The sequence below is a fragment of the Rhinatrema bivittatum genome, chromosome 3, assembly GCF_901001135.1.
Source record: "Rhinatrema bivittatum chromosome 3, aRhiBiv1.1, whole genome shotgun sequence".
Taxonomy (NCBI): Eukaryota; Metazoa; Chordata; class Amphibia; order Gymnophiona; family Rhinatrematidae; genus Rhinatrema; species Rhinatrema bivittatum.
Window position 1 is genome coordinate 489,552,256 of NC_042617.1, and position 23,213 is coordinate 489,575,468.

Sequence of the window (23,213 nt, forward strand, 5' to 3'; positions counted from 1 at the left end):
AATTCAGTTGACTGATTTGAAACTGACCCTCATGTATTCTCCTTTGGAACAAACTTGAAAGCACCCTAGGTGACTGAGCGATAGCACAAAACTATATATGACAAATGGACAAAACTCTGCAATCAGTAAGCCAAAGCCCAGTCATATCCTTACTGACAGGTAATAGTATTGCTATAGTGGACTGCCATCAAACGTCTGCATAAATACAAACAAAAGAAGAAAACAAAGATAACATGTGCTTAAGTTTTCTTTAGTTTGCTGAGCCCTGTAACCAAGTCACATTATACAAAGCAATAGGTGTAGTCCATGATAAGATTATAACTGGATGATGATAGTTGTTCTCTATATGATACATTCTGACCATGCTACATTTACCATACAAATAGGCTTACTTAATGTTCCTTTCCAAATTGACAGAAGAGGCTATAAGGCTGGATTAAGTGTGATGCACTTTGAATGCCATTAATTGAAATTGTATATATTCCCTTTCATATCATAACATAATTCTTCAGGTTACATTTGTATATTTAAGTGGCAATGCTCCAGAGCCCAGGACTTAACTATAATGCCCAGAAAATCCCATAATGAACTGGGAAATCGCTGCAGATACCAGTGGAGTGAGAGAAGTGACTGGCACCCTGAGCTTCAGTTTATGCAGGAATCTGGAGAGAGGGATTTTGGTAAATGGAAATGAAACAAAAATGGGCCTGCTAAATTTCAGAAACAAAGGGATGTTCAAGAAAAACCTGTCTTCTCTAAGGGCCTTGACATCCTGTGATCCTCAGCTCATCACTTGTTTTTAGGCTCAAGGATCTCATTTTTTCAAATGTCTTTTTTATAAACATCAAGTGTTAGGCCATCCCTGTTCACTGAACAGGCATGAGATATTAAAACCCTGGATTTCTATTCCTATCTGAAGATTATTGATTTTATAGGACTATTTTTTTTTTCTTTCTGCAAATCACCAAGATACGCTAATATAGTAACAAAAAAAAAAGACATTGTTCTCCATGCTAAAAGTTCCTCTGCATTTTCTGCAAGCTCATTAATGAAGAAATGCCTCTTACTCCAGTGTGTTCAAGTGTGCCATTTAAAACAACGCCAACAGAAATATTACAACCCGTCTTCATTTTCAAAACATTATCCATACTAAATCTTATTATCCCTATCTTCCTGCCACGAAGGAAGTAATTTTCTCCAAAAGCAGTATCAATTGTGGCACACCTTACAACCCCCTTTCAGGATTCGCTTGCTGAAATTTCAGCAAATCACTTTTCCGTCTTGCTCGTGTGGTTCAGCTTACATACATGTTATTTTAGGAACATCCGCAAATGGGGTAAGGCGAATGCCCCAACCTCAAGCTATCAAAAATCAAAAAACGGTAAATGTTTAAAACGAAATTTAAACATTTAAAAGCTAAAGTGATACCTATGTGATTAAATCAGGATTTTACATAAGCAAGTTATATTTTTTTTCACGGGTAAAGTATATGCACATATGTTTACAAAAGTTAGAGAAAATATGTGCTTTCACAATGCATTGCTGATATTTGCACATAACCAAACACACATGTGCATATTGGAAGCTAGACATACGCGTATTTATAATTTGCATGGATTAGGTTACAAAATGCTGTAGCTCTCCGAACGGCCATTTACACGTGTATAAGGTGTCCTGCAAAGTTGTCTAAAAGTTATCTTCATAGGTGTGATAGAAATATTATTTAATATTCAATTCTATGGCATTTATGACTATAACCCAAACCAAATACAGTTGTTCTTTAAACCAGCACTACCACCTAAGTACTGGAAAAATGAAAATTTGCAGCCTACAGGAGGCGATCCATTTGAAAAAATATATAAAGAAAAAAAAAGCAACCATAGCATCCTGGAAATGGCAAAAAAATATATTTGAAAACTAATTTTCTCAAATCCAAGAAATTGCTGAGGCCCTCTCAGCTTCTCCTCCTTGATTTTACCTTGAGCAAACCTACCCACTGAGTGCTACTCTAGCACCTCCTCCAATCCCTTCTAAATCTCATTAACATCTGCAAAAGTCTGCAGTTTATAGGTAGCAGTGACAATTTGTTTCTTATGTGGTCAGCTTGGGGGGTACTCTGCTTTGTACTGCAAAAATAAACTCCTGCACATAATAAAGTCTATACCTCGAAATTCTGCAGAAGAACGGCACTTGTGCTACTTCCTACAAGTAATCCCTACTGTAAAAATATGCTGTTTATATAAATATATTATTTCTGTCTGATATTGTTCTTACAAAAAGAATTTATCGCAGCTACACTTTCTTTCATACTTAGAATTTTTACTGTGTCTACAAAGTTTTTTTTTTCCAAATTTACTTTATTTCATCACAGAACATTATCGGTACAGGCCATGGTATGTTGACTTTTTGGCTATGGATATTACTTATAATGCTCATAGGGAGTTGAGTAAAATTTCAATATAATGATGATGTGGTTTGCTAGAAGAGTACTATATATCTGCTTATTCTCATGTGCAACGTGTAAAAGTTGCAATGATTTCCTAATAATGAGTGAACTGCTATTCAATTCTCATACCGTGTTTCCCCGAAAATAAGACAGTGTCTTATATTAATTTTTGCTACCAAAGATGCACTAGGCCTTATTTTCAGGGGATGTCTTATTTTTCCATGAAGAAGAATTCACATATATTGTTGAACAAAAAAATGAACATTTATTATATTCTGAATAGTTGTCTGGTTATGCTGGTTTGTGATGACAACTAACTGTGAATCCTGCAGGGTAAAAAAATCACAGCTGCATGCTCTGGTGTTCTGTGCGACGGGCATGCTCCCAAATAAAAACTTTGCTAGGTCTTACTTTCGGGGGAGGTCTTATATTTAGCAATTCAGCAAAACCTCTACTAGGTCTTATTTTCGGGGGATGTCTTATTTTCGGGGAAACAGGGTAGTTACACTCAAGGGCTTATTTACTAAGGTGCACTAAAAGCACGCATTAATGCATGCTTTAATGCGCAAAACTGCTCCACTTTTAATGTGATATTCCTTTAAGATTTTATGCCTGTAAGTGATTAAAGAACTACAATTACACATATTAAAAATGCATAATAGCATGTTTTTAATCCAAAATAGTTTACACCTCTAGAAGTGTAGTTAAATTATTTTGATTTAACAAGATGCTCATGTTAACACAAGCCAAGCTATATTTAAATCTGCTTTGCATGATTTTTATAATTTTAGATGCTCATTTAAACATTTTATGCATTAATGCATATTAATGTGAAAATCTGCATGATCGTGTTTAGGAAAGCCATTTATGCACATTAAATATCTGTAACATATGCCTTGAACAATTTGGAAAAGTGGATAAAAAAGACTAGATTGGATTAATGCCTCTTTAACATGTGTCACAGAATAGCATGCATGTTAAGTGCCTGCATTACTGCAAACACATTTTAGTAAATAGGTCCCTGAGAAGAGCTACTGATTGTGTTCATGCACAGTATTTGGATGTATTCCATCACTGCACACAGCAGCAGATTAGGGGCTGGTCTGATGGCTCAGTGGCAGAGCTGCACACCAGGGATTGCTTCCTGGATTAGGTCCTCCACTCCCCAAGCTGGCCGGGGCCGAGGACTCCACAAAGGCAGCACTCACATTGCATGGGGGAAGGGAGTCCCAGCCATCACACGACAGTGATACTCGAAGGCCACATTTAGGACTTACGACTGCAGGGCTCCAAAAGGAGCTCTGGTGTATGGCCCTAGGCCGAGGATGATTGCCATGATGACTGGGCTATATAAACAGGGGAAGGATATAAAAGATGAGAAAAAATTCTCTGATAATTGTTAATGAATGCTCATGGGGGGGGGGTCTGATCCTATCCATGGCTCTTAGAGAGGTGGAGACCCAAAGGAGCCGAACAACTGCTAAGTCAAAAAATATTTTAAAAAATAAAAACAACATTTGGTCTCTTGCTCGATACTTCCAATATATGTATTTAAAAAAAAAAAAAAAAAAAAAGATGTGACAGGGGCCTTCAATCAAGGCCTGGTCATTATTAATTAGCCCTTTTAGAGAATTTATGGATTTGTACTTAACCTTTACTGCTGGGGTATGAGTGATGGTGTTATTGCAGTGGTTTAATGATGGGATTGACACACATTTAAGGGATCTATGTCTGAAAGAGGGTTTTGAAGAACAGTGGGATACTAGCTCTGTTCTGGCCTGGATTCAATGTCCTTCTGAACACTATTAAAGGTTCAAACATGATCACATAACCTCCACCATTCTATTCAATGGTCGATGGATATTAGACCACTGGTATTAGAATAGTGTATCTTACTTTTAAGTAAGATAGTGAGTGGGAACCTCTAGATGTGGGGAGATTCAGTCAGAGCCACTAAGCGGATGGGTGGAAGCTATATTGGACTGCAGTAATCCTTCATCAGGATTTGGACTCAAAGTAAATTCAAGTCCAGAGCAAAATATCTAAGTGCTCCTTGTTCTTGAAAAGATAAGTGATTTTGTTAAGTTTGAATATATGCATATGTTTTTCACTTATAGCACTTTGCATAGGACTGGTGACTGAGATATCGCAGAATGGAAGTTATTCACTCTGCTTCTTTTATTCTGAAGGTCCTCTCATACAATTTTCAACATAATGTGTTTTGGAATACAAGCTGGACATTGAGCAATATATTGGAAGTGACTGGTTTGTTTTTTTTAAAGGGCAGACTTTTGTAGTATTTAACATATCCAGTGAAACATATCAGTGAAAAAATCTACATAATTTTTAATGGCCACGGTGCTTACACTAACAATTTTCTCTATTTTTGCAGAATCTCACACTGTGTAAGAGTTTAGCTTGCCATTTCTAATGAAGATATCTGTGAAATCCCACGCTGCAGTGTGGGATGTCTCAATGGTTTCCACCAAAGACTCACATTGAAACTGTGTCACAAATATGCCCAAGGCAAAAAATCCATACCCCTGACTAATATTGTCTAAACAACCCAAACAAATGGTTCTCTGCCTTACCTGCAATCTGACTCTGTCCTTGTGGATTAAAAGGACTTGGTGCAGAGTTCAGGGAAGGCCGTGGACTCTGAGTTGGGACACCCACTCTCATACTGGGATGAGGAATGCGCCCTAAATCACTGAGGCGTTCAGAGAATAAACTAGGTTTAGAGTCATCAAGCTTCTGTCTGTGCCCTAGAAACAGCAAATCATAAAAGAATTATTATTGTTGTTGTTAGTTGTAAACAATGTACATGCAACAACTACTTTCACATGTGAAATATATATATTAATATATATCTTTAAGGATTGTTGCCTCATGTACCCAATCTGACTGTAAGCTTTCAAGGGCAAAGAATGATTGTATCTGTGTGATGCCTAGTGTAGCATCTCACATAAACGCCAATACACATAACTGAAGGCTTCTGAAAAACAGCTTCATGGCCCTAGCATGTAACAAATCAAAATGGGTGTCTGGCACACTGATTCACTAAAACAAACCTCAATCCACTGAAATTACTAAAAGTATTCTATATTCCTAAAATATTTTGAAGGGCTTCTGTACATTAATCTCCTTCATAAGTTTTTGTTCTCTTTTCCTTTGATGCACTGACTTGTAAGATTTTTTTTCATGCAAAACAGTTTATGAATTTTCTAAAGAAAAGTAACAAAATGATGCTAAAAAATCTATCATCTATTCTTGTCTTCAAAAGGCAGTGAACAGAGAATTACAAATTGTTATAGAGGCAGATTGTCAAAATAGCCTGTCTTTACAAATGTGGAATCCACCCACCCTTCAAATCCTTAAGATTTGATCAGCATTCATAATTCCACTTCTAATGACATCAATGAACACGCAATGGCATCTATTATTATGAATAGCATTCTGTGAATAATTATCAAATACACTATTAAATAATATTATTTATTTATTTATTTATTTGCAAATTTTTGTATACCGACATTCGTTAGGCAAACATCACATCGGTTTCCGATGATATTAGAGGAAACGTCACATCGGTTTCCGATGATATTAGAGGAAAGTGGTCAAATTAAAAAACGAGAGTATTTTTTTCATTACAATTTAACAGCTCCTAAAATCAAGTATGAAATGTTCTTGCTGAATGGTGCAACTGAGGAAAATGTTTTAAAGTCCAAATCACAAAAAAATTACAAAAAGCGTCTTGATACAGGGAAATAAAACCCCTACTGCCTTGATCTTTCTCAAAGGCTATGCCCAGAATCAGGGTTCCTTCCGGGAAAAGTTAAAAATCCTATCCTTCTGGTGGGCAGGAAATTGGTGGCAAATCTTCTCCCAACAAAAATGGAAAAAGCAACACTCTTCTCAAAACATCTCTCTTCACTGCAAATCCCAACTTCGACCTCAGCAGCAGGGCAAAGCAGAACCCTATCCTATTCTCCTAAGCAGGAACAAGTCTGAATTAAACCACACTATCCTCAAAAAGTCAAAACTCCTTCACTTCTCATCCTCTCTTTAAAAAGTCAGTCCCTCCTAGCTCCTTGAGGGTACTAGAATGGGCACAGTTCTTTTTCCCTCTTGTGCAGACGAGGGGCCAAAATCTCCTCCCTTGAATCCAAAAACCATAAACAACCACCAGATCCAGTGTTGCCAAAGTCATTACATCCACCGAGAAAAGTCTCCAGATTGGGTTAAAAAGTACCTAAAACTATGTTGTTGTTCAGTGGCATCAGCAGCATAGCTGGTGAGCCTAAGACTGGTGAAGAAAGAGGGATGGATCACGTTTACACACATTCTCTTGCTCTCTCAGAATCTGACACACACACACACACACACACACACACACGCACACACACACACTTGCATTCTCCCAGTCACTTTCTTAGATATGATCAGACACTGATGCACTGTCTGAGACATAGACACACGCGCTTTCTTAGGTGCTCAGACATACATACGCTCTGTCTCAGACAACCACACTTTCTCTTTTTCTGACACACACACACGCTTCTACTACTATTCATGTGCTCACTAACAGGGTCATTTATCATTTTGCGACGGGGCCTTAAAGCGCATGTTAAGGCATTATCGCATGCGTTACTGGCACTGCCCTAACGCACACGATAAATAATGCAACATAATTGCATATGCAAATTCCACTTGGTGCATTCTAGTGGGAGGGCTTTGGGCGGATTTAATGGAAACGAGGGCCGTTAGCATCCGATGCAATACAGCAATGCAGGATATAACTACACCTATTTTTCGGTGCGTTGTGCTAGCAATAGTCTTGTGTTACAGCGAAACACTCTGTATATACGTACCACTGTAGAGGGGTACTTTGAATCACGGTGGGTTTTGGAAAGTGGGGTGGAGTTTGCGGGGCTGTTGTAACAGGTACATTCTGAGGTACTCATAGTCATACTGACATCACTAAACATTGTAGTCAAGATTTGTACAATGCTGCCTCTGCTAGCTGCATTGGACAAATAAACTCCTCTTGTTATACGTTTCATCCATTATAATGATTACAAGTGTTTAGTAATGTCAATATGACTATGAATACCCAGAATGTTTCTGTTACAACACCCCCCCCAAACCCCACTGTACCTTCCAAAACCCACCTCGATTCAAAGTGCCCCTCTACAGTGGTACATATATAGAGAGTGTCAGAGTGACTGCATACAGAGGTGCTCGCTCTCTCTCTCTCCCTGCCCCCATTTTGATAAATCTAGGGGTAAGATGGTACCTTTAAAATGAGCACACATAAGCTCAAATTTTGAATTGTGCGCACATATGATTTAAAATACGCCTACCGCATCTTGGGGCTGATGTGATACAGTAGGCTCAGCTGAGCACACTGTTTAACCCGCAGTTGTATGCGGGTTGTGTAGGCACCACCTAATCCCCTTATGCAATAAGGGGATTAGCACCTGTATGTTGATGAGGCTATTAGTTACTCACCCAAAATGCAAAAAAAAAAAATGTGCGTCCAAAACACACAGTTTGGCACTCAGAAATTAACGCCTGCCTAGAACAGGCGTTAATTTCTGAGCACTCCCATAAGTTGTACAGAGAAGCAGAAAATACTGCTTTTCTGTACATCCTCCTTCTTAATATCATTGCGATATTAAGTAGGAGCAATGAAAAGTTCAAAAAACAAAAGTTTTTTAAAAAGTGCCAGCGGTCAGGTTCGGGAAACGGACACTCAGTTAACAAGCGTCCATTTCTCAAACTCGTGGCTGAGCGCCGATTAGGAAAACAGATGCCGATAAATTCAGTGTCTGTTTTCGAAACCGGTGGACAGCCGACCACTTGCGGCTCCCGCTGTCAAGGAGGCGCTAGGGGCGCGCAATTAACCCTAGCACCTCCTTGACAATGCGACCCCTAATTTAAATATTGCATGGTGCCCCCAGGAGAATTGCCTGGGGGCGCATTAGGAAAGTGGGCGCTGAAGTCTCAGCGCCCGCAGAAAGCCGGCGCTGAAAAGTAAGCGAGCATGGCGCCCACAAGGGGGGTACCATGCTATAACCAAATTAGGGGGTCATGCTAGCAAGGAGGTGCTAGGGTTGCCTTAGCGCCTCCTTGCTAACGCAACCCAGCCGCAGCTGCCGGTTATGAAGACCGACACCGGTAAACTCGTTTTTTTTTTTTGCTTTTCTGTACTTCTTTTACCTGCACTCAGCTATTAACTCCTGCTCCAGGCAGGCGTTAATATCTGAGAGCAAAATGTGCGTCTGAGACGCACACTTTTTTTTTTGCATGCGGAGTGAATGAGTAATAGCCTCATTCATAACATTTGCATGTGTTGAGCGCAATTGCATTAACTCTGCGTCCGACGCGGGTTAACTAGGCGCTAATCCCCCTATTGCATTATGGGTGGATCAGTGCCTATTTAACCTACGTCGGAGTGCGGGTTATACAGTGCGCTCGACTGAGCGCACTGTATTGCATCGGCCCCTAAGTGGTTACTCGAACAAATGTATCTTGCGTATCTTCCTTAGAACTTTGTTGGCTTTAACGCATGCAGCTAAGCACATTTTAAAACATGTTTGCGTGAAGGAGATTCTCAGTTTTACCAATTACTTCGCCAGTTTGTCTAGTCCATTTCGAGGACATTCAGATCACTCTGGTTCTTCAGTCTATACTCCCCCAGCTGACCCAGTCCCTTCATCCAGTTGTTTTAGGCCTAAACAGAGATTTATGAAGACTTACACCTTATTAAGAGCAGAACTAAACATGCGTGGCTAACAGATTTAAAATTTGGATTCATGTGTTTAAATTTTGGCCCCCAACCCAGAACGCCCCTGACGTGCCCCATCTCCGTCCCCTTTATTTATTTATTTTTTTACTTGTGCACTCGCATATACGCACATCAGGGTAGATTTTAAAAAATTGCGCGATCGCATACTTTTGTTCACGCCTGGTGCGTGAACAAAAGTACGCTGGATTTTATAAGATACGCCCGTAGCCGCGCATATCTTATAAAATCCGGGGTCGGCGCGCGCAAGGGGGTGCACATTTGTGCCACCTGCACGCGCCGAGCCCAGCGTGCGCTGCCTGTTCACTCCGAGGCCACTCCGATTTCGGAGCGGTCTCAGAGGGAACTTTCCTTCGCCCTCCCCCCACCTTTCCCTCCCTTCCCCTACACCTAACCCACCCCCCCAACCCTATCTAACCCCCCCTTACCTTTGCGCGCCGTCACCCGACCCGGGAGCTGGTCCGGAGGCCTCGGCCATGCCCCCGGGCCCGCCCCCGAAATGCCGCAGCACGCCCCCGAAACGCCGCGTCGTTTCGGGAATGCCCCCGACACGCCCCCTCCCCGCCCCTTTTACAAAGCCCCGGGACTTACGCGCGTCCCGGGGCTCTGCGCGCGCCGGCAGCCTATGCAAAATAGGTGCGCCGGCGCGCGAGGGCCCTGCGCGTGTAAATCCGGAAGGATTTACGCGCGCAGGGCTTTTAAAATCTGCCCCATAATTTGCAGCTTTTACAATACACGTTACTCACACGTGGCACGTATACTCGCATATCTGGGCCTTTTAATGTGAGCAATGCTTTTAAAATTCACCTCTTAGTGAATGTCCCCTTCCCTGGACTGGCTGGCCAAGGGCACTACAGCATCATCATTTAAAGTTCTACACTTGCTGCTAGCCTCTACCCAGCTGACAGCTGCCATCTTTACACTTCCCCCTCACTCTTCAGGACACTCACTGAGCCCATGGCCCACTGCATTGCCCTTCTCTGAGATCGGCCTGACTAGCATGGCAGAGAACTTTCCCTGAGTACCACCAGCACAGCGAAAATAAAAAATAAAAAAATGACTGAAGATAAAACATAGCTCTCTCCTTGTCTTCTTGTTCTGCTGCTGTCAGTCTGTCATAAGATGGTCATGCTGCAGTACCTGCTTTTTATTTATTTATTTTTCGCTGGATGTTCTTTCTCCTTCCTGCACAATGAGCTCAGCAATGATGTCATCAGATTCTCAAAAGGTTTGGGCGGGGGGAGGAACAGGGGAGAGACAGAACCAGCAGAGCCTGTTCTGAAGAGTAAGGGGCTGTGGTGAGGGGAGAGAGAGCAGAACCAGCCAGCATGGCATTCTAGCCAAAAGAGGCCTCACGCTCGTGCACATTCCTGGAGCACTCTAGCCAGAGTAGGTCTCAATCTTTTGCACTTAAAAGTAGGGAGCCTGATGGAAATTTTAGAGCTTTGAGAAAGTTGCTAGATTTTTAGCTAAATTGTCCAAAAACAGCTAAATTAGCTCCATGTCTCATTCACAGTTCTAAGATCTCCATTTGGTTCAAAAAGTTGCCAGATCTAGCTACAAAATCTAAATTCCATCCCTAGGATGGAGACAGGCCTGGATTTATGCACAGGCTATTAGGTATTTATCTCGGGTGGCAAAATTTGGAGGCAGCAAATTACTGGACCATGCCATCCAAAATCCTGCTCTGCACAAGTGCAGTTATCCTTACTGCTGCCACTGCCCCTTTCCCATCCCAGTCACCCCAGACTTCAGCTATACTCACAGTCCCTGCCCCCTCTGGGCTTTCATGTGGAGGATGGGACCTGTGAGTACAGGTTTATTCCCTGTATTCACTACTCTGTAAGGATCACATTGCTGGAGCCCAGGAGCAGCAAGAGCTCAGAATTTTGTCTGGGGGCAGGGATGTGGGCAACAAGACACCAGCACTGAATCAGTGCCAAGGGGCAGTACTGGACCAAATTCATCTCTAGTTAGGTTAATACTTGTTATTTACAATTGTATTCTTTATATTTTAATTGTAACCCACTTGGATAAGGCAGGAAATCAAGGCAAAATAAATATATAAGTAATAAATTCATGCACCGGCCTACTAGGCCTATCCCTAGGGCAGCAAAACATCTCACAGCAGCAAAGATCCCACTCTTCTGCCATCCATGGACCACCAATCACCACACCAATTTCCCATTCCATTTGACTCCCCCATAAATCTCAGATTTTTCCACATCCCCCTCTCTTCCCACACACCGCCGACATACAGACTCCATGCAGACATCAGGGTTCCACTATGCTATGAACACAAGGCAGTAAGCCCAGGGACTGAGTTAACCCAGCCTCTCATTCACAGACTTTGCCTCCAGCCCAGAAGTTCCAGAGAGGTGGGGTGAGGGGCTGATTCAGTCCTCACCCTCACTGCCTTGTGTTCACAGCACAGTCAGAACCTAGATATTTGTGGGGAGAGAAATAGAGATCAGTCATCAGAAGTCCACGGGGGTGGAGAAGAGATTTATTCATTTAAAAATGTATATTCCACCTCACTCAGTTACTTGCGTTACAGGCGGATTTCAATTGAACATAAACAATAAAAATCAGGCCATTTAAACAAACAAAAATATATAAGATATAATAAAATCAGGATACATAAACAAGTCCAACACCTCCCCCTTTCTTAGTTAAACTTCAAGAATCAGTCCTCATGAATATCTCGGACCAAATTTTTAAAGTTATCTGGGTAAGTAAATTAGCCAGATATAACTTATCTGGCCAAGTTACAAAGGATATTCAGCGGCATGGCCGTGCCGCTGAATATCTGTGTAGAACTCACTACATAGCCAGGTAACTTATACCTGGCTAAGTTAGACCTGCTCTATAGCTTGTCTAACGTATCCAATTAACTTATCTTGATAAGATCAAATATTGCCACCCTGATCCGCCTATTGCCCACACACAACTTATCCAGCTAATCAGATAAGTGACTTATCCAGCTATGAAACAGCCGCTGAACATAACGAGATATTCAGCGACTACTATGTAGCTGAATAAGTCCTACTTATCCGGCTATCTTGTGCTAAACGCGCTTTGAATATCCAGCCCTATATATATATAATCTTACATGACACCAATTCATTGACCATATTAAGAAAATGCCTGCCTAAGTAAGCACCCCAATGTTGAGGACAATCAAATGGAATCACAGATATAGGATGGGAAAGAGACTGAATGTAATAAGCAGAAGGGATATGGAACTGGAGGTCCACAGGGAAGAAATGGAATCAAAGTTCTGTGGAGGTAGGTTTGAATGTAATCAGAGGTCTGCAGGAAGAATATGGAATCAGAAATCTTCAGGGATGCGGTGGGGGAAAGGAGATGGAAACAGAATTCCATGAAGAGGGGATTGAATCAGAAGCGGGGCCAAGGGAGAAGGAGGGGCCGGGGGGGGGGAGATTTTTAAGGGATCAGAGCTGAGAATCGGGGAAGGGAGCAGAGCACTAACAGCACCAAGGAGCAGCAAAAGTCATAACCCATCCCTTGGAAATGGGGTCAATAATTAAGGACTGATGTTATGAGATTGTGAATCATGATTTCAATTGAGACTAGCATAAACTGGTGTGACTTAATTATTAAGAGTCCTTGTAGGTTGTGATACCGTTTAAAGGACCAGTTGTTGCAGTACAGTATATGAGCTTCTGAAATTATATGAGCATGAAACATTTGAGAAAAAGGCCTGTGAGGTTTCAGAGCCCAGGTACTGCAAGATTTTTTTTGTTCATCCTTTGAAAGGTACCAGGAACCAAATTAATGGGGGGAGTAGGGTGATGAAGTGTGACTATGGACTTTGCAGAGGAGAAGGTGGGCTGGGCAGGCTTATATAGTTCAGGCAGGGGTATTTTTTATATACAGCAGTAGCAAAACTGGCTGAATTGTGAAATCTGTAAAAGACTGGTACTCTGAGGTTATGATAATGTATGGCTTGGATAACTAATAACACACTATAAAAAAAAAACAGAGTCATGCAAAACATACAGTACGGAAGACTGCACACATAAAAGTATCCTGCATGCATTCTCATACATATTTGCAAGTTATGTGATTTTCCAGAAAACTCCTTGTCTCCAGGAATATTCAGCAACCCTATGGCCCAGACTTGAAAAGGATTTGCTTTCATTCTATGCCTATGGGAAAAGACCTTGATGAATCAGGTCTTAAGTCATTTCGTCAAATCCAGCTATCATCTGCAAGATGTATATTTATTTCTCTCTCTATATATCAATGTACATACAGATAGATATTTTAATTCCTTTTCTCTCTCTCTCTCTCTCTCTCTATATATATATATACACATATCTACTTTTCAGAAGTCAAAAAACCTCATGGTCCAAAAATGCTTTTGAACCATGATTATCCCAGAAGTATAATCAGAAGTCTCAGAGAACATGGGAAAAAGAACAGAAAACAAATGGATACGGTGGGGGGGAAACATAGCTCACAAATATCCCCAGGGCCCATACATTGTCTAACTTTTGCTCACCTTTATAATTAATGATAGAATATAAAGAATGAGTGTGTCCATGCCAGTACATTAACTAGACACTGCTGGCATCAGTGTTCAAAGATTCTGAAGACAGCCTGGCTACAAACAGAGCTTGTCACGCACTTCCCTGCCCCTACCTATCTATCCTCTCCCTTCCACCTCCTGAACCTGTGGTAGCTCAGCATTAAAGAAGTAAGCAAGAGACATTCTGCTAAAAATTACAGGAACCTTCTGATTTTTATTTTACACATTTTCACAAAAAAAGAAAAAGTGCATAAAGAAATGGGAAAGAGTTTGGACCAAGGCAATCAGTCTGATCCTGTGCCACATTAAAAAAAAAAAAAAAAAAGGTGAAGATCTTGGAGAAAGAAAAAAAAGAAACCCTAGTTTAAACTGGCTCTGATCCAGCTGGCAGGAAGGGCTGGTTTTCTTAACACTTGCGAAACAGGGCTGAAGAGAAGACAATGTAAACACAACCATTAAAACAGATTTAAGGTACTTAATTTTAATCTAGCCTAAGACCTCTCCAATTGTGCACTACTTTGCAATGCCCTCCTTACTAGACAATAATAAGGTGCATTTGTATGTTTTGCAACTAAGAACTATCAGAGACTGAGCAATGCACTTAATGACTGAGTCCAGGCATGGGAGAACAGCAGTTAAGCAATAATAGATGGAAGCATTCTGTCTGCTTTATTGCACTGAAGAACTTTTGTGTTTATATCTGCATAACTGATTTTTAATAATGTTTTAAACATTAAATATAAGGTGTATGGTGTAACCTATTAATAAAATTCAGATGGTTAAAACAATAATGAAGTCAACAATGAGAGATAATGTTTTCATCGGAGCTGAAAGTGTAATGTGATACAGACAACAGAAGAAAACAGTTTCTGCAGGTTAGGCTGCAAAGATTATCTTAAATAGCACATTATTTCACAGCAGGGAAATACTTAACTATATATCATGCCACTGCATAACTTATTAAGTTTTGATAAATGGGTAGTGGTCTTATCCATCTAAATGTAATAACCATTGTCAATTGTATTTATATTTGTACTTTTCTGTAATTTGCTCTGCTGGAACCAAGATACTAAAACTGAAAACCTTCCCTTCCTACACCAGCTATTGGAATTTACTGATAATAAAACCTGCTTAAGTGTTTTTAAGGCATTCCCCTCCATCTCTTTAGGAGTGATGTATCTGAAGTAGGATCGACTTGTTGTTTTACCCTGGGTACCTAAAGTAAAGTGATGGGTAGCTAGGATTTAAGATTATAGCAATTTTTGTTTTAGTATATATTTTATTGTGAATGTTTTTATCTTGTACGCCACTTGGGGTTACGTATAAGCGGCATATAAGAAATTTTAAATAAAGAAAATAAACTTTACAAATATATATAGTAACATAGTAATATAGTAATGACGGCAGATAAAGACCAAATGGTCCATCCAGTCTGCCCAGCAATTTGCTTATGGTTGTAACTGCCGCTCCATGCAGGTTACCCCCATATGTTCTGCTAATGTTGTGAATATTCTGCTACTTAAAAGTTCCCAGCTAACTGACTGAATATTGAGGTCCTCCATTCGGTCACAGGTTGGGTACTGTAGACAAGCCTGGATTTGTCAATAGGTATATTAGGCCTGTGCCTAGAGTGGCAAATATCTATGGGCGGCAGACTGGCTGAAGAATTGCAGTCTTCCAGCTGTGCTGAATTTCACTCAGCAAAGAACAGCCCTCAGCTTCCTGATCAAGCTGATCAGCTTCCTGATCAAGCTAGGGAAGGAGGTGAGTCTGGAGTAGACAGAGCCAAGGGGGATAATTTAAGTGGAGGGAGGGGATGATTGAGGGGGTGAAGAGAGCGACTGGGAGATAAGAGGGATTGGCTTGGGGGCATGTGTATGAGGGAGAGGGAGAATGAGAGGGGAAGGGGCAGTGTCTTTGTGTGTGTGTGTGAGAGAGAAGAGACTCCTACCAAGTGTGTGTGTATTCCAGATTGGATAGGAGGTTAAAGAGGGGATGCAAGAATGAGCAGGACCGAAACATGGTAGGGACACTTCCCTCCTCTCCCCCCAACCTTAATTCAGATCCTCCCTCCCTTGATCTCATATTCTATTTCCCATATCCTGGAACCTCACTTCCTTCCTATCTCTCCCTTCTCCCAGATCCTGGAATGCCTTCCTCCCCACACTCCTAATCCTAGTTTCTCCTTCCTTCTCCCATCCCAGAGTCCCAATCCTTCCCCTCTTATGTTCCACCTTCCTCAATCTACCCCATCTCCCCTTCTCCCCATTCCCAGCCCTCTCTCTCACTTCCCTCCATCCACAGGTCTCTCTTTTTCTCAGTCTCCTCTCCCCATCCCTGATCCTCTCCCCAATTCTTTTTCTTCTCCCCATCCCAGAGGTCTCCACATTGGACTGATTCTTGAGATCCCATTTCTTCATGCACTAAAAACGAAACAAATTGTATAGACAAATGCAAGTTTGGAAAACTATTTTTATAAAGTAATATAAAAATTGGAAAATGTTTGTGCATCAGAATTTTCCAACTCCTGCAGCAGGAAACTGTGGGTCTGAGCTTTAGATCTTTGGCTACCTATTGTCTGATCTTCTGGAAGGGGGAGGGGGGGGGGCAACAACACCAAGGGACAACAAAAACCTAAATCCGTCACTGACTGTAGGTGGAAAGTGCACGTTTTCCAAAACCTCTGCTGCACAAATGCACACCCGTCATCAGCCCTTTCTGGAGGGAGTACAGTTAGGGAGGAGAGAGCGGGTCACCATTTTGTGTACATGCAGCCTTTGATTTATCTTCTAGAGGCTGCCAACCAAGGTGCTTATTCATGGCAATTAAAATAGTGGGTTTTTAAGTAATGCGGGCATCCATTTCATGGGAATTAGATGGAGATGCCAATTCATTTCACACAAGTAGTCGAACAGCTACTGAAGGCAGTAACATGGAGTCATTAGTGATGTAGACTGAAATATGCATCAGGTGACCTAGAATCAGTAACTCTGTAACCAGTCCCCTAAACCATCCACCTATCCTGCTCCTTAAATGAAGGAGACCTGATAAAAACAGTTGTTGTAGTAAAGAAGGTACTCTTTTACAATAGGGCGTATATCGTCTCTTAAAATACATGAGAGAGGGAAGATTGATTGCAGATGCAAGTTAAAGAGCTATCCATCAGCATCAGGTGGCTAATCAAATAACAGAAAGCCCACATAAAACTTCTGTGTGGTATATCTAGTATTAATGAACCAGGGCTGTCAGCGTGGTACAGGGCTGAAAGCACAGAGCTGTGACCCTAAAGACCTAATTTTCTATTTGTCACACACTGCTTGAAGCTGGGCGAGTCACTTCATCTCCCTTTATCAAACTGCAAGATTGCCACGGCACTATAGCTACTGATCATGTGCCCTGAACCAATGGGGCACAGAGGTGCTGTTTTCTACTTCTCCATGGCAAAAGTGCATTGGGCTGAATTTTCCAAAGAATTTATGTGCATAAAACCTGCCTTTATGCACAGAAATGGGCTTGCCCAAGGGGGGTTGCACATAAACGTGTGCACAAAAGCGACGTTGCGTGTACTTTTATGTGAAATAGAAGGAGACGTTCTGGAGGGCAGAGTTGGGAAGGAGAAATAATTTACATGCAAACTTGTGATTTCTGAAAGCATGCATGAAAATCTACACGCATATATTTACATCTGCCAGCAAGCAGGAATATACGTGTGTGTGTGTGTGTGTGTGTGTGTGTGTGTGTGTGTGTGCTGCCAGAGCTCCGCACACAGCTGCTAATTTTCGAAGTGCACATGTGCATAAGTTTGCTTTGAAAATTCAGGCTAAAATCAGCATGCACTTTCTACATGCAGACTTTAGCCCATCACAGGCTGTTATAAAATTACCCTCTTTAAAAGTCACAACTGTTAAAATGATCATATATCTCTTTATAGCAAGTTAACCAAAGAAAGGAAAAATATAAAGCCCACTGAACCAACCCATAATAGATTGTACCAGATTATGCCGCCTCGACTTGCCCTAACAGCATTATAGCACCTTGGGGCTTGTGACTAGTATTAAATATTTAAACTCTTTTCTCCCATCTTCATTGTCCAAATACCCAAACATCAGACAGCTGTGGAGTAGCAAGCAGCAACATACTTTGAAAATTAGAACTTACATTACAGTGAACCTAAACGAGACAAAGCAGCTTGGCCCAAACATTTCTAAGGGCTCTGCTGTCTAAAAGTAACTTTACTATTGACCAAGAACATGAAGATGACACTTTGCCATATCAAGCCCCAAGTGTTCAACTAGGAAGATCATCATACCTTAACTGCACAGCAAGTTCTCTGGAGGAACAAAAAATTATTTTGTATTCACTTGAACTTGCCACAATTAAGTAAAAGAGATAGTGATACCTTTGGCAAGTGGTGCACACAAACCAGATTCCACCTGGATAGCGCTCAAAACTGCTTATAGTACAGGCCTTTATTTTTTATCTCCTCCCCAGTTTGGGTGGGCAAGAAAAGGCATTGAACAATGTGTGCAAGAGTTAACGGAGAGGATCTGTCTTTGAAAAAGAGCTGGAGCATGTCCAACACAAGCAGAGGGTGATGTCATTTATAGCACTGCTAACTGAACTGATAAACACATGGCTGAAGTTTTTTTGAAGAGCGCGTCTGGCTACTTACAGGGAGAGTCATTTATGAGATTTCATGTCAATATCCACAAAAGCACATCTCTGTGTGCTACAGATCTGCTGCAGGCTTCTTAAAAGCACACCAAAGCCTCATGGGTTTTTGAAACAGTTCTAAAACATCTTCAGTGTGTGTCTGAGGAAATACTGCACCTCAGCACTCCTGCTTGCCAAACATACAACTGAAACACTCAGTTGTATGTTTGGCATCAGTCTTCTGCTTGCCAAAATCACACCCCCGACACAAAAAATATAGTTTTTTGTGTCGGGGGTGTGATTTTGGCAAGCAGAAGGCTGATGTGCAGAAAAATGATTTTCTATTAACCAGCTCCAAAAATGAACCCTTACTGGAGTGATGTGCAATTCTTAAAAAAAAAAATAAATCTGTACATGTCTACAGAAGGACCCACGAGCCCTCGTAATGTGCATCTGAAATGATCACTTTTTTTTGTATTGGTATTTTCAGAAGCATGGCAACAACCAGCATTGCTAACAAGGACACTGACAATATCGCTCACTGCCTCTACTTTCTTTAATTTCACCTTTAAAGTAAATTAATTGAGGTAAAATATATTGTTTAAAATAAGTGTCTGGTTGCACCTGAGGTGGCTTCTTGCATGTCTTTCTATTAAAATTGGAACTTCTTCACATGATGTAAGAACTGACAAGAGGAAACAAAAAATCAGCTAGCGTGTGAAATCTGAACTCACCTTTCTTAGTATTATACTGCAGTATAACATAGATATATCTCCTTTTCAGCATTAGCCATGGTTTCCCCTTCTTCTTCCTTACCCTGAGAAAACACTGGGAACTAAGAAATATCCTCCAAAGCCAAATTCTTCAGTGCTGTCTATATACTAGCAGGGGTCACCTATACTGTGCACCTCTATTAGCATTCTCCTCGGCATCTTAGACCTCATGAGCAAAGGCCATAAACTGGTGCACAGTCAGGCATCCAGGCCACAAGCTCATTTTTAAATACCTATGATACACTACTATATTTACTACATTTCTTGTTAGAAATAATTATACAGAGCCAGTATTCATCTCTCCAGGTCAGACGCATGGTGGAGCTTAAGATTCCCGAGCTGGCAATAAGAAGGCACTGCTGGGTCAAGCTCTGAGGGGTGGCTTCCTGTACCACCTGCCCTGCCAGCAGCAGCAGCAGCTCCATGATGTGTCAATGGCCGCAGCTGTGTGTTTGGGTTGTACAGGTGAAGGCGGTAGAGAAGACCATGCAAATTCTGAAGAAAATCTTGCCATGACAATGCAATGCTCACAATGGGAACTAGTTAACATTTCACACGTCCACCTAATCTAGAGCAGAGCACTAAAAAGATGATGAGATGCAGTGCTAGTATTTATCGGTGTATTTATTTGTTTTCAATTATTTATATACCGCCCTCCCCAAGCAAAAGAGATGGGGGTGGCTTACAATAAGAACATTCATAAAATAATAAGCGCACGCTACGTATAGTTACATCTGAATCATTTCATTTCAAATACTGTTGTGTGAAGAGCCAGGTCTTTAGGGATTTTTTTTTATATTTCTAAATCTGTTGTTAATCTTAGTGACTCCAACATGGACTTCCATAACCTCGGGCCGACGATGGAAACGGCTCTCTTTCTAACCTCTCCCAAATGGGCACGATGGACAGAAGGGGTTTGGAGTAGTAGATTTTTTTTTTTTTATTTAACACATTTTTTATTGTCAGAATCAAAAATAACATATTCACAGCTGTAGTCATATGAGAAAAACGGAAGAGATACATTAGAACGTGTACATGTTAATACTACAATGCTGTAAGCATGACAATTATTAGAGTAACTAGGTATACCAGCCACACGGATTTATATGATGCTCTATGCAAGCAAGGTATACTTCCCCGTCCCGTTCCCCCTCCCCCCTCACCCTCACCGGAAGCCCAATGACATAAAAAGATCACTTTAGATAAACTAGGAAAATACTGGAAAGACAAGTAAGTGGTATTGTGAAGAATTAACCTGCGTAACACTCCACACTATGTTGAAGCAGCAGAGTCCTCATTCAGCTGTGCCCGGAACCATGTACAGTAGGGCTCCCAAGTTTTAGTAAAAGGAACTAAGCGATCTTGATGTACTGCCGTTAACCTACCCAATTGATAATAAGTATGTAGTCTATGTTGAATGTTAACCAGACTGGGTGTGTGTTTATGTTTCCAGTGCTTTGCGAGTTCTGCCCTTGCTGCAATAAAAACCTGCAACAGAAAGCGTTGGGTCTCTTGATTGTGTCCGGGTACCGGCAATCCCAGTAGGATATGCCACGCTTGTAGTTCTAGGTCAGTGTGTAAAACTTGGGATAGCCAGTGCTTCACTGTGTCCCAATAGGCAATTACTTTGGGGCACGTCCACCAGATATGGTAGTACGTTCCCACCGCCCCACAGCCCCTACAACACTGCTCAGATATGGAAGAATTAATTCTATGCAATGTCGAAGGAGTGTAATGCCAACGATACAATAATTTATAACAATTCTCTTGGAGCCCAGCCGACATGGAACATTTATGAGCATTCACATAGATAACATCCCAATCCGTATCATCAAAGGGCGTTTGGAAGTCAACGTCCCATCGTGATCGATATGTATGCGCTCGAACATGTTTACTATTTATAAGTGCATATATCTTAGAGATTACACCCCTCATAGAAGACGCATGTCTGCAAAAATTTTCAAAAAGAGTTCCTATCACTCTCAATGACCCGTTCCGCAGACATTTGTGTATAAAGTGATAGACCTTCGCATAGAGTAAGAAATCTCCCTTAGCGGCAGGGTAGAGATCATCCAGCTGCACTCTAGTTAACAACTCCCCTTGACGATAAACATGCTCCACCCGAGTAATCCCAGACTGAACCCATCTATGTTGGGTAGGGTAAGATCCCGATATAGGTGTTACCGTATTGGTGAACAGGTAAGTCATGGGAGAATATGGCTCCAATCCAATCAAAATAGTCTTCCACCGACGCCACACCGACAATGTAGTCTTTAAGGCAAACGGCAGATAGGAAATAGGTCTCCATGTTAGGGGTGGCTGCCAAGGCAAAGCCCGTATCGGGAAGGTCCCCAACATAACCTGTTCCAATTTTACCCACTGTGGGACGTCCGAAGTACCATGTATCGCTACGAGTGCCCTTAATTGTGCTGCACCATAGTACCACAGGAGATTAGGGACCTGCATACCACCCCGAACCTTGGGCTGATATAAGACAGTGCGGGCCACACGAGGGGGCCGTTTGCGCCAAATAAACCCACATAGGATTTGTTGCCATTTTTTCAATACCACCGCTGGAATAGTGATAGGAATCGTTGTGAAAAAGTACAGAAAACGAGGTAGTATATTCATTTTGATTATGGCCATCCTTCCTAACCATGAATGAGTATGTTGTAACCAGGATGATAGATTTTTGGTAACTGAGGTGAGAAGTGGTGTGTAATTCAGGGAATAGAGATGTTTAGTGTGTGGTCCTATTTGGACTAATACTTAAGCGAGGTTGCAGCCCACACAAAAGGAAACCGTGTGCGCAGGGATTGCACAGCCTGTTGAGGCAAGGTGAGATTCAATATTTCAGATTTTTCATAATTCACTCTCATACCCGATACTGCTGTGAATTTTTGCAGTTCAACCATCACCCCCTGGAGTGATCGCTCTGGGTCAGTAAGCGTGAGCATAACATCGTCCGCAAAAAGAGATATTTTAAAATGAGACCCATGCTTGTGAATCCCTTGAATGTCAGCCGCATCCCTTATTCTAGTGGTAAAGGGTTCGAGAAAGAGAGCAAACAACAATGGGGACAACGGACATCCCTGCCTAGTTCCCCGTTGAATGTCAAAGGACTGACCATAGCTTCCATTAGCTTTGACCCTGGCCATAGGATGTTCATACAACTTAAACAACCAGGTGAGAAAGGAAGAGCCAAATGCCATAGCGTTCAAGGTGTGAAATAAGAACTGCCAATGGACAAGATCAAAAGCCTTTTCGGCATCCAGCGCAAGCAGAATCGCCGGAGTATGGTCATGGTGAACAAGATCTATAATGTCCACTATTCTGCGCACATTATCTGCCGCTAGTCGTCCTGGCACGAACCCAACCTGATCGTTATGCACTAAACCCGGTAGTACCCCATTGAGCCTTGCAGCCAGCACTTTAGCCAGGATTTTGAGGTCGATGTTAATCAGGGAGATGGGTCTATAAGAGCTGCACTTGATGGGATCCCTGCCTGGCTTTGCTATGACCGTGATACCGGCAGTATTGGCATCTTTTGTAAAGGAAGCGCCCTCTTGAAGTGAGTTAAAGGCTTCAGTTAAGGGCCCTACTAACAATTTAGCAAATTTACGATAATAAGTACTCGAATAGCCATCCAATCCTGGCGCCTTGCCAGGTTTCAGCGTTTTAATGGCTGCAAGTACTTCCGTAGGCTCAATGGGTTTATCTAAGAATGCCTGTTGAGCCTCCGTAAGGGACGGCAAGGACACCGACTGGAGATAAGAAGCGATGTCTCCAGACTGGATTGCAGCATCAGGTGAGTATAGTTGGGCATAAAAATCTGTAAAGGTATGCCGTATATCGGCGGAGGTAGTGACAATGTGACCCGTGCTGGATAATAATTTGGCCACAATAGTATGCGCCCGAGCGGACCGCAACTGGTTTGCCAAATATCTACCAGCTTTATTGCCCCCCTCAAAAAATTGT

At 41.7% G+C, this 23,213-nt stretch overlaps 1 protein-coding gene across 3 annotated transcripts in view; it reads right to left on the reverse strand.

Moving 5' to 3' along the window:
- Positions 1-23,213, reverse strand: part of RUNX2 (RUNX family transcription factor 2) — a 345,580-nt gene that overhangs the window by 59,513 nt on the left and 262,854 nt on the right. For 2 of the 3 annotated variants that reach the window (XM_029596078.1, XM_029596077.1), the window contains exon 6: positions 5,038-5,211. The exons of the other annotated variant lie outside the window; for it this stretch is intronic. In XM_029596078.1, the coding sequence (XP_029451938.1) occupies positions 5,038-5,211 (174 nt within the window). The remainder of the gene's footprint in view (positions 1-5,037; positions 5,212-23,213) is intronic. 3 annotated transcript variants of the gene reach the window in all.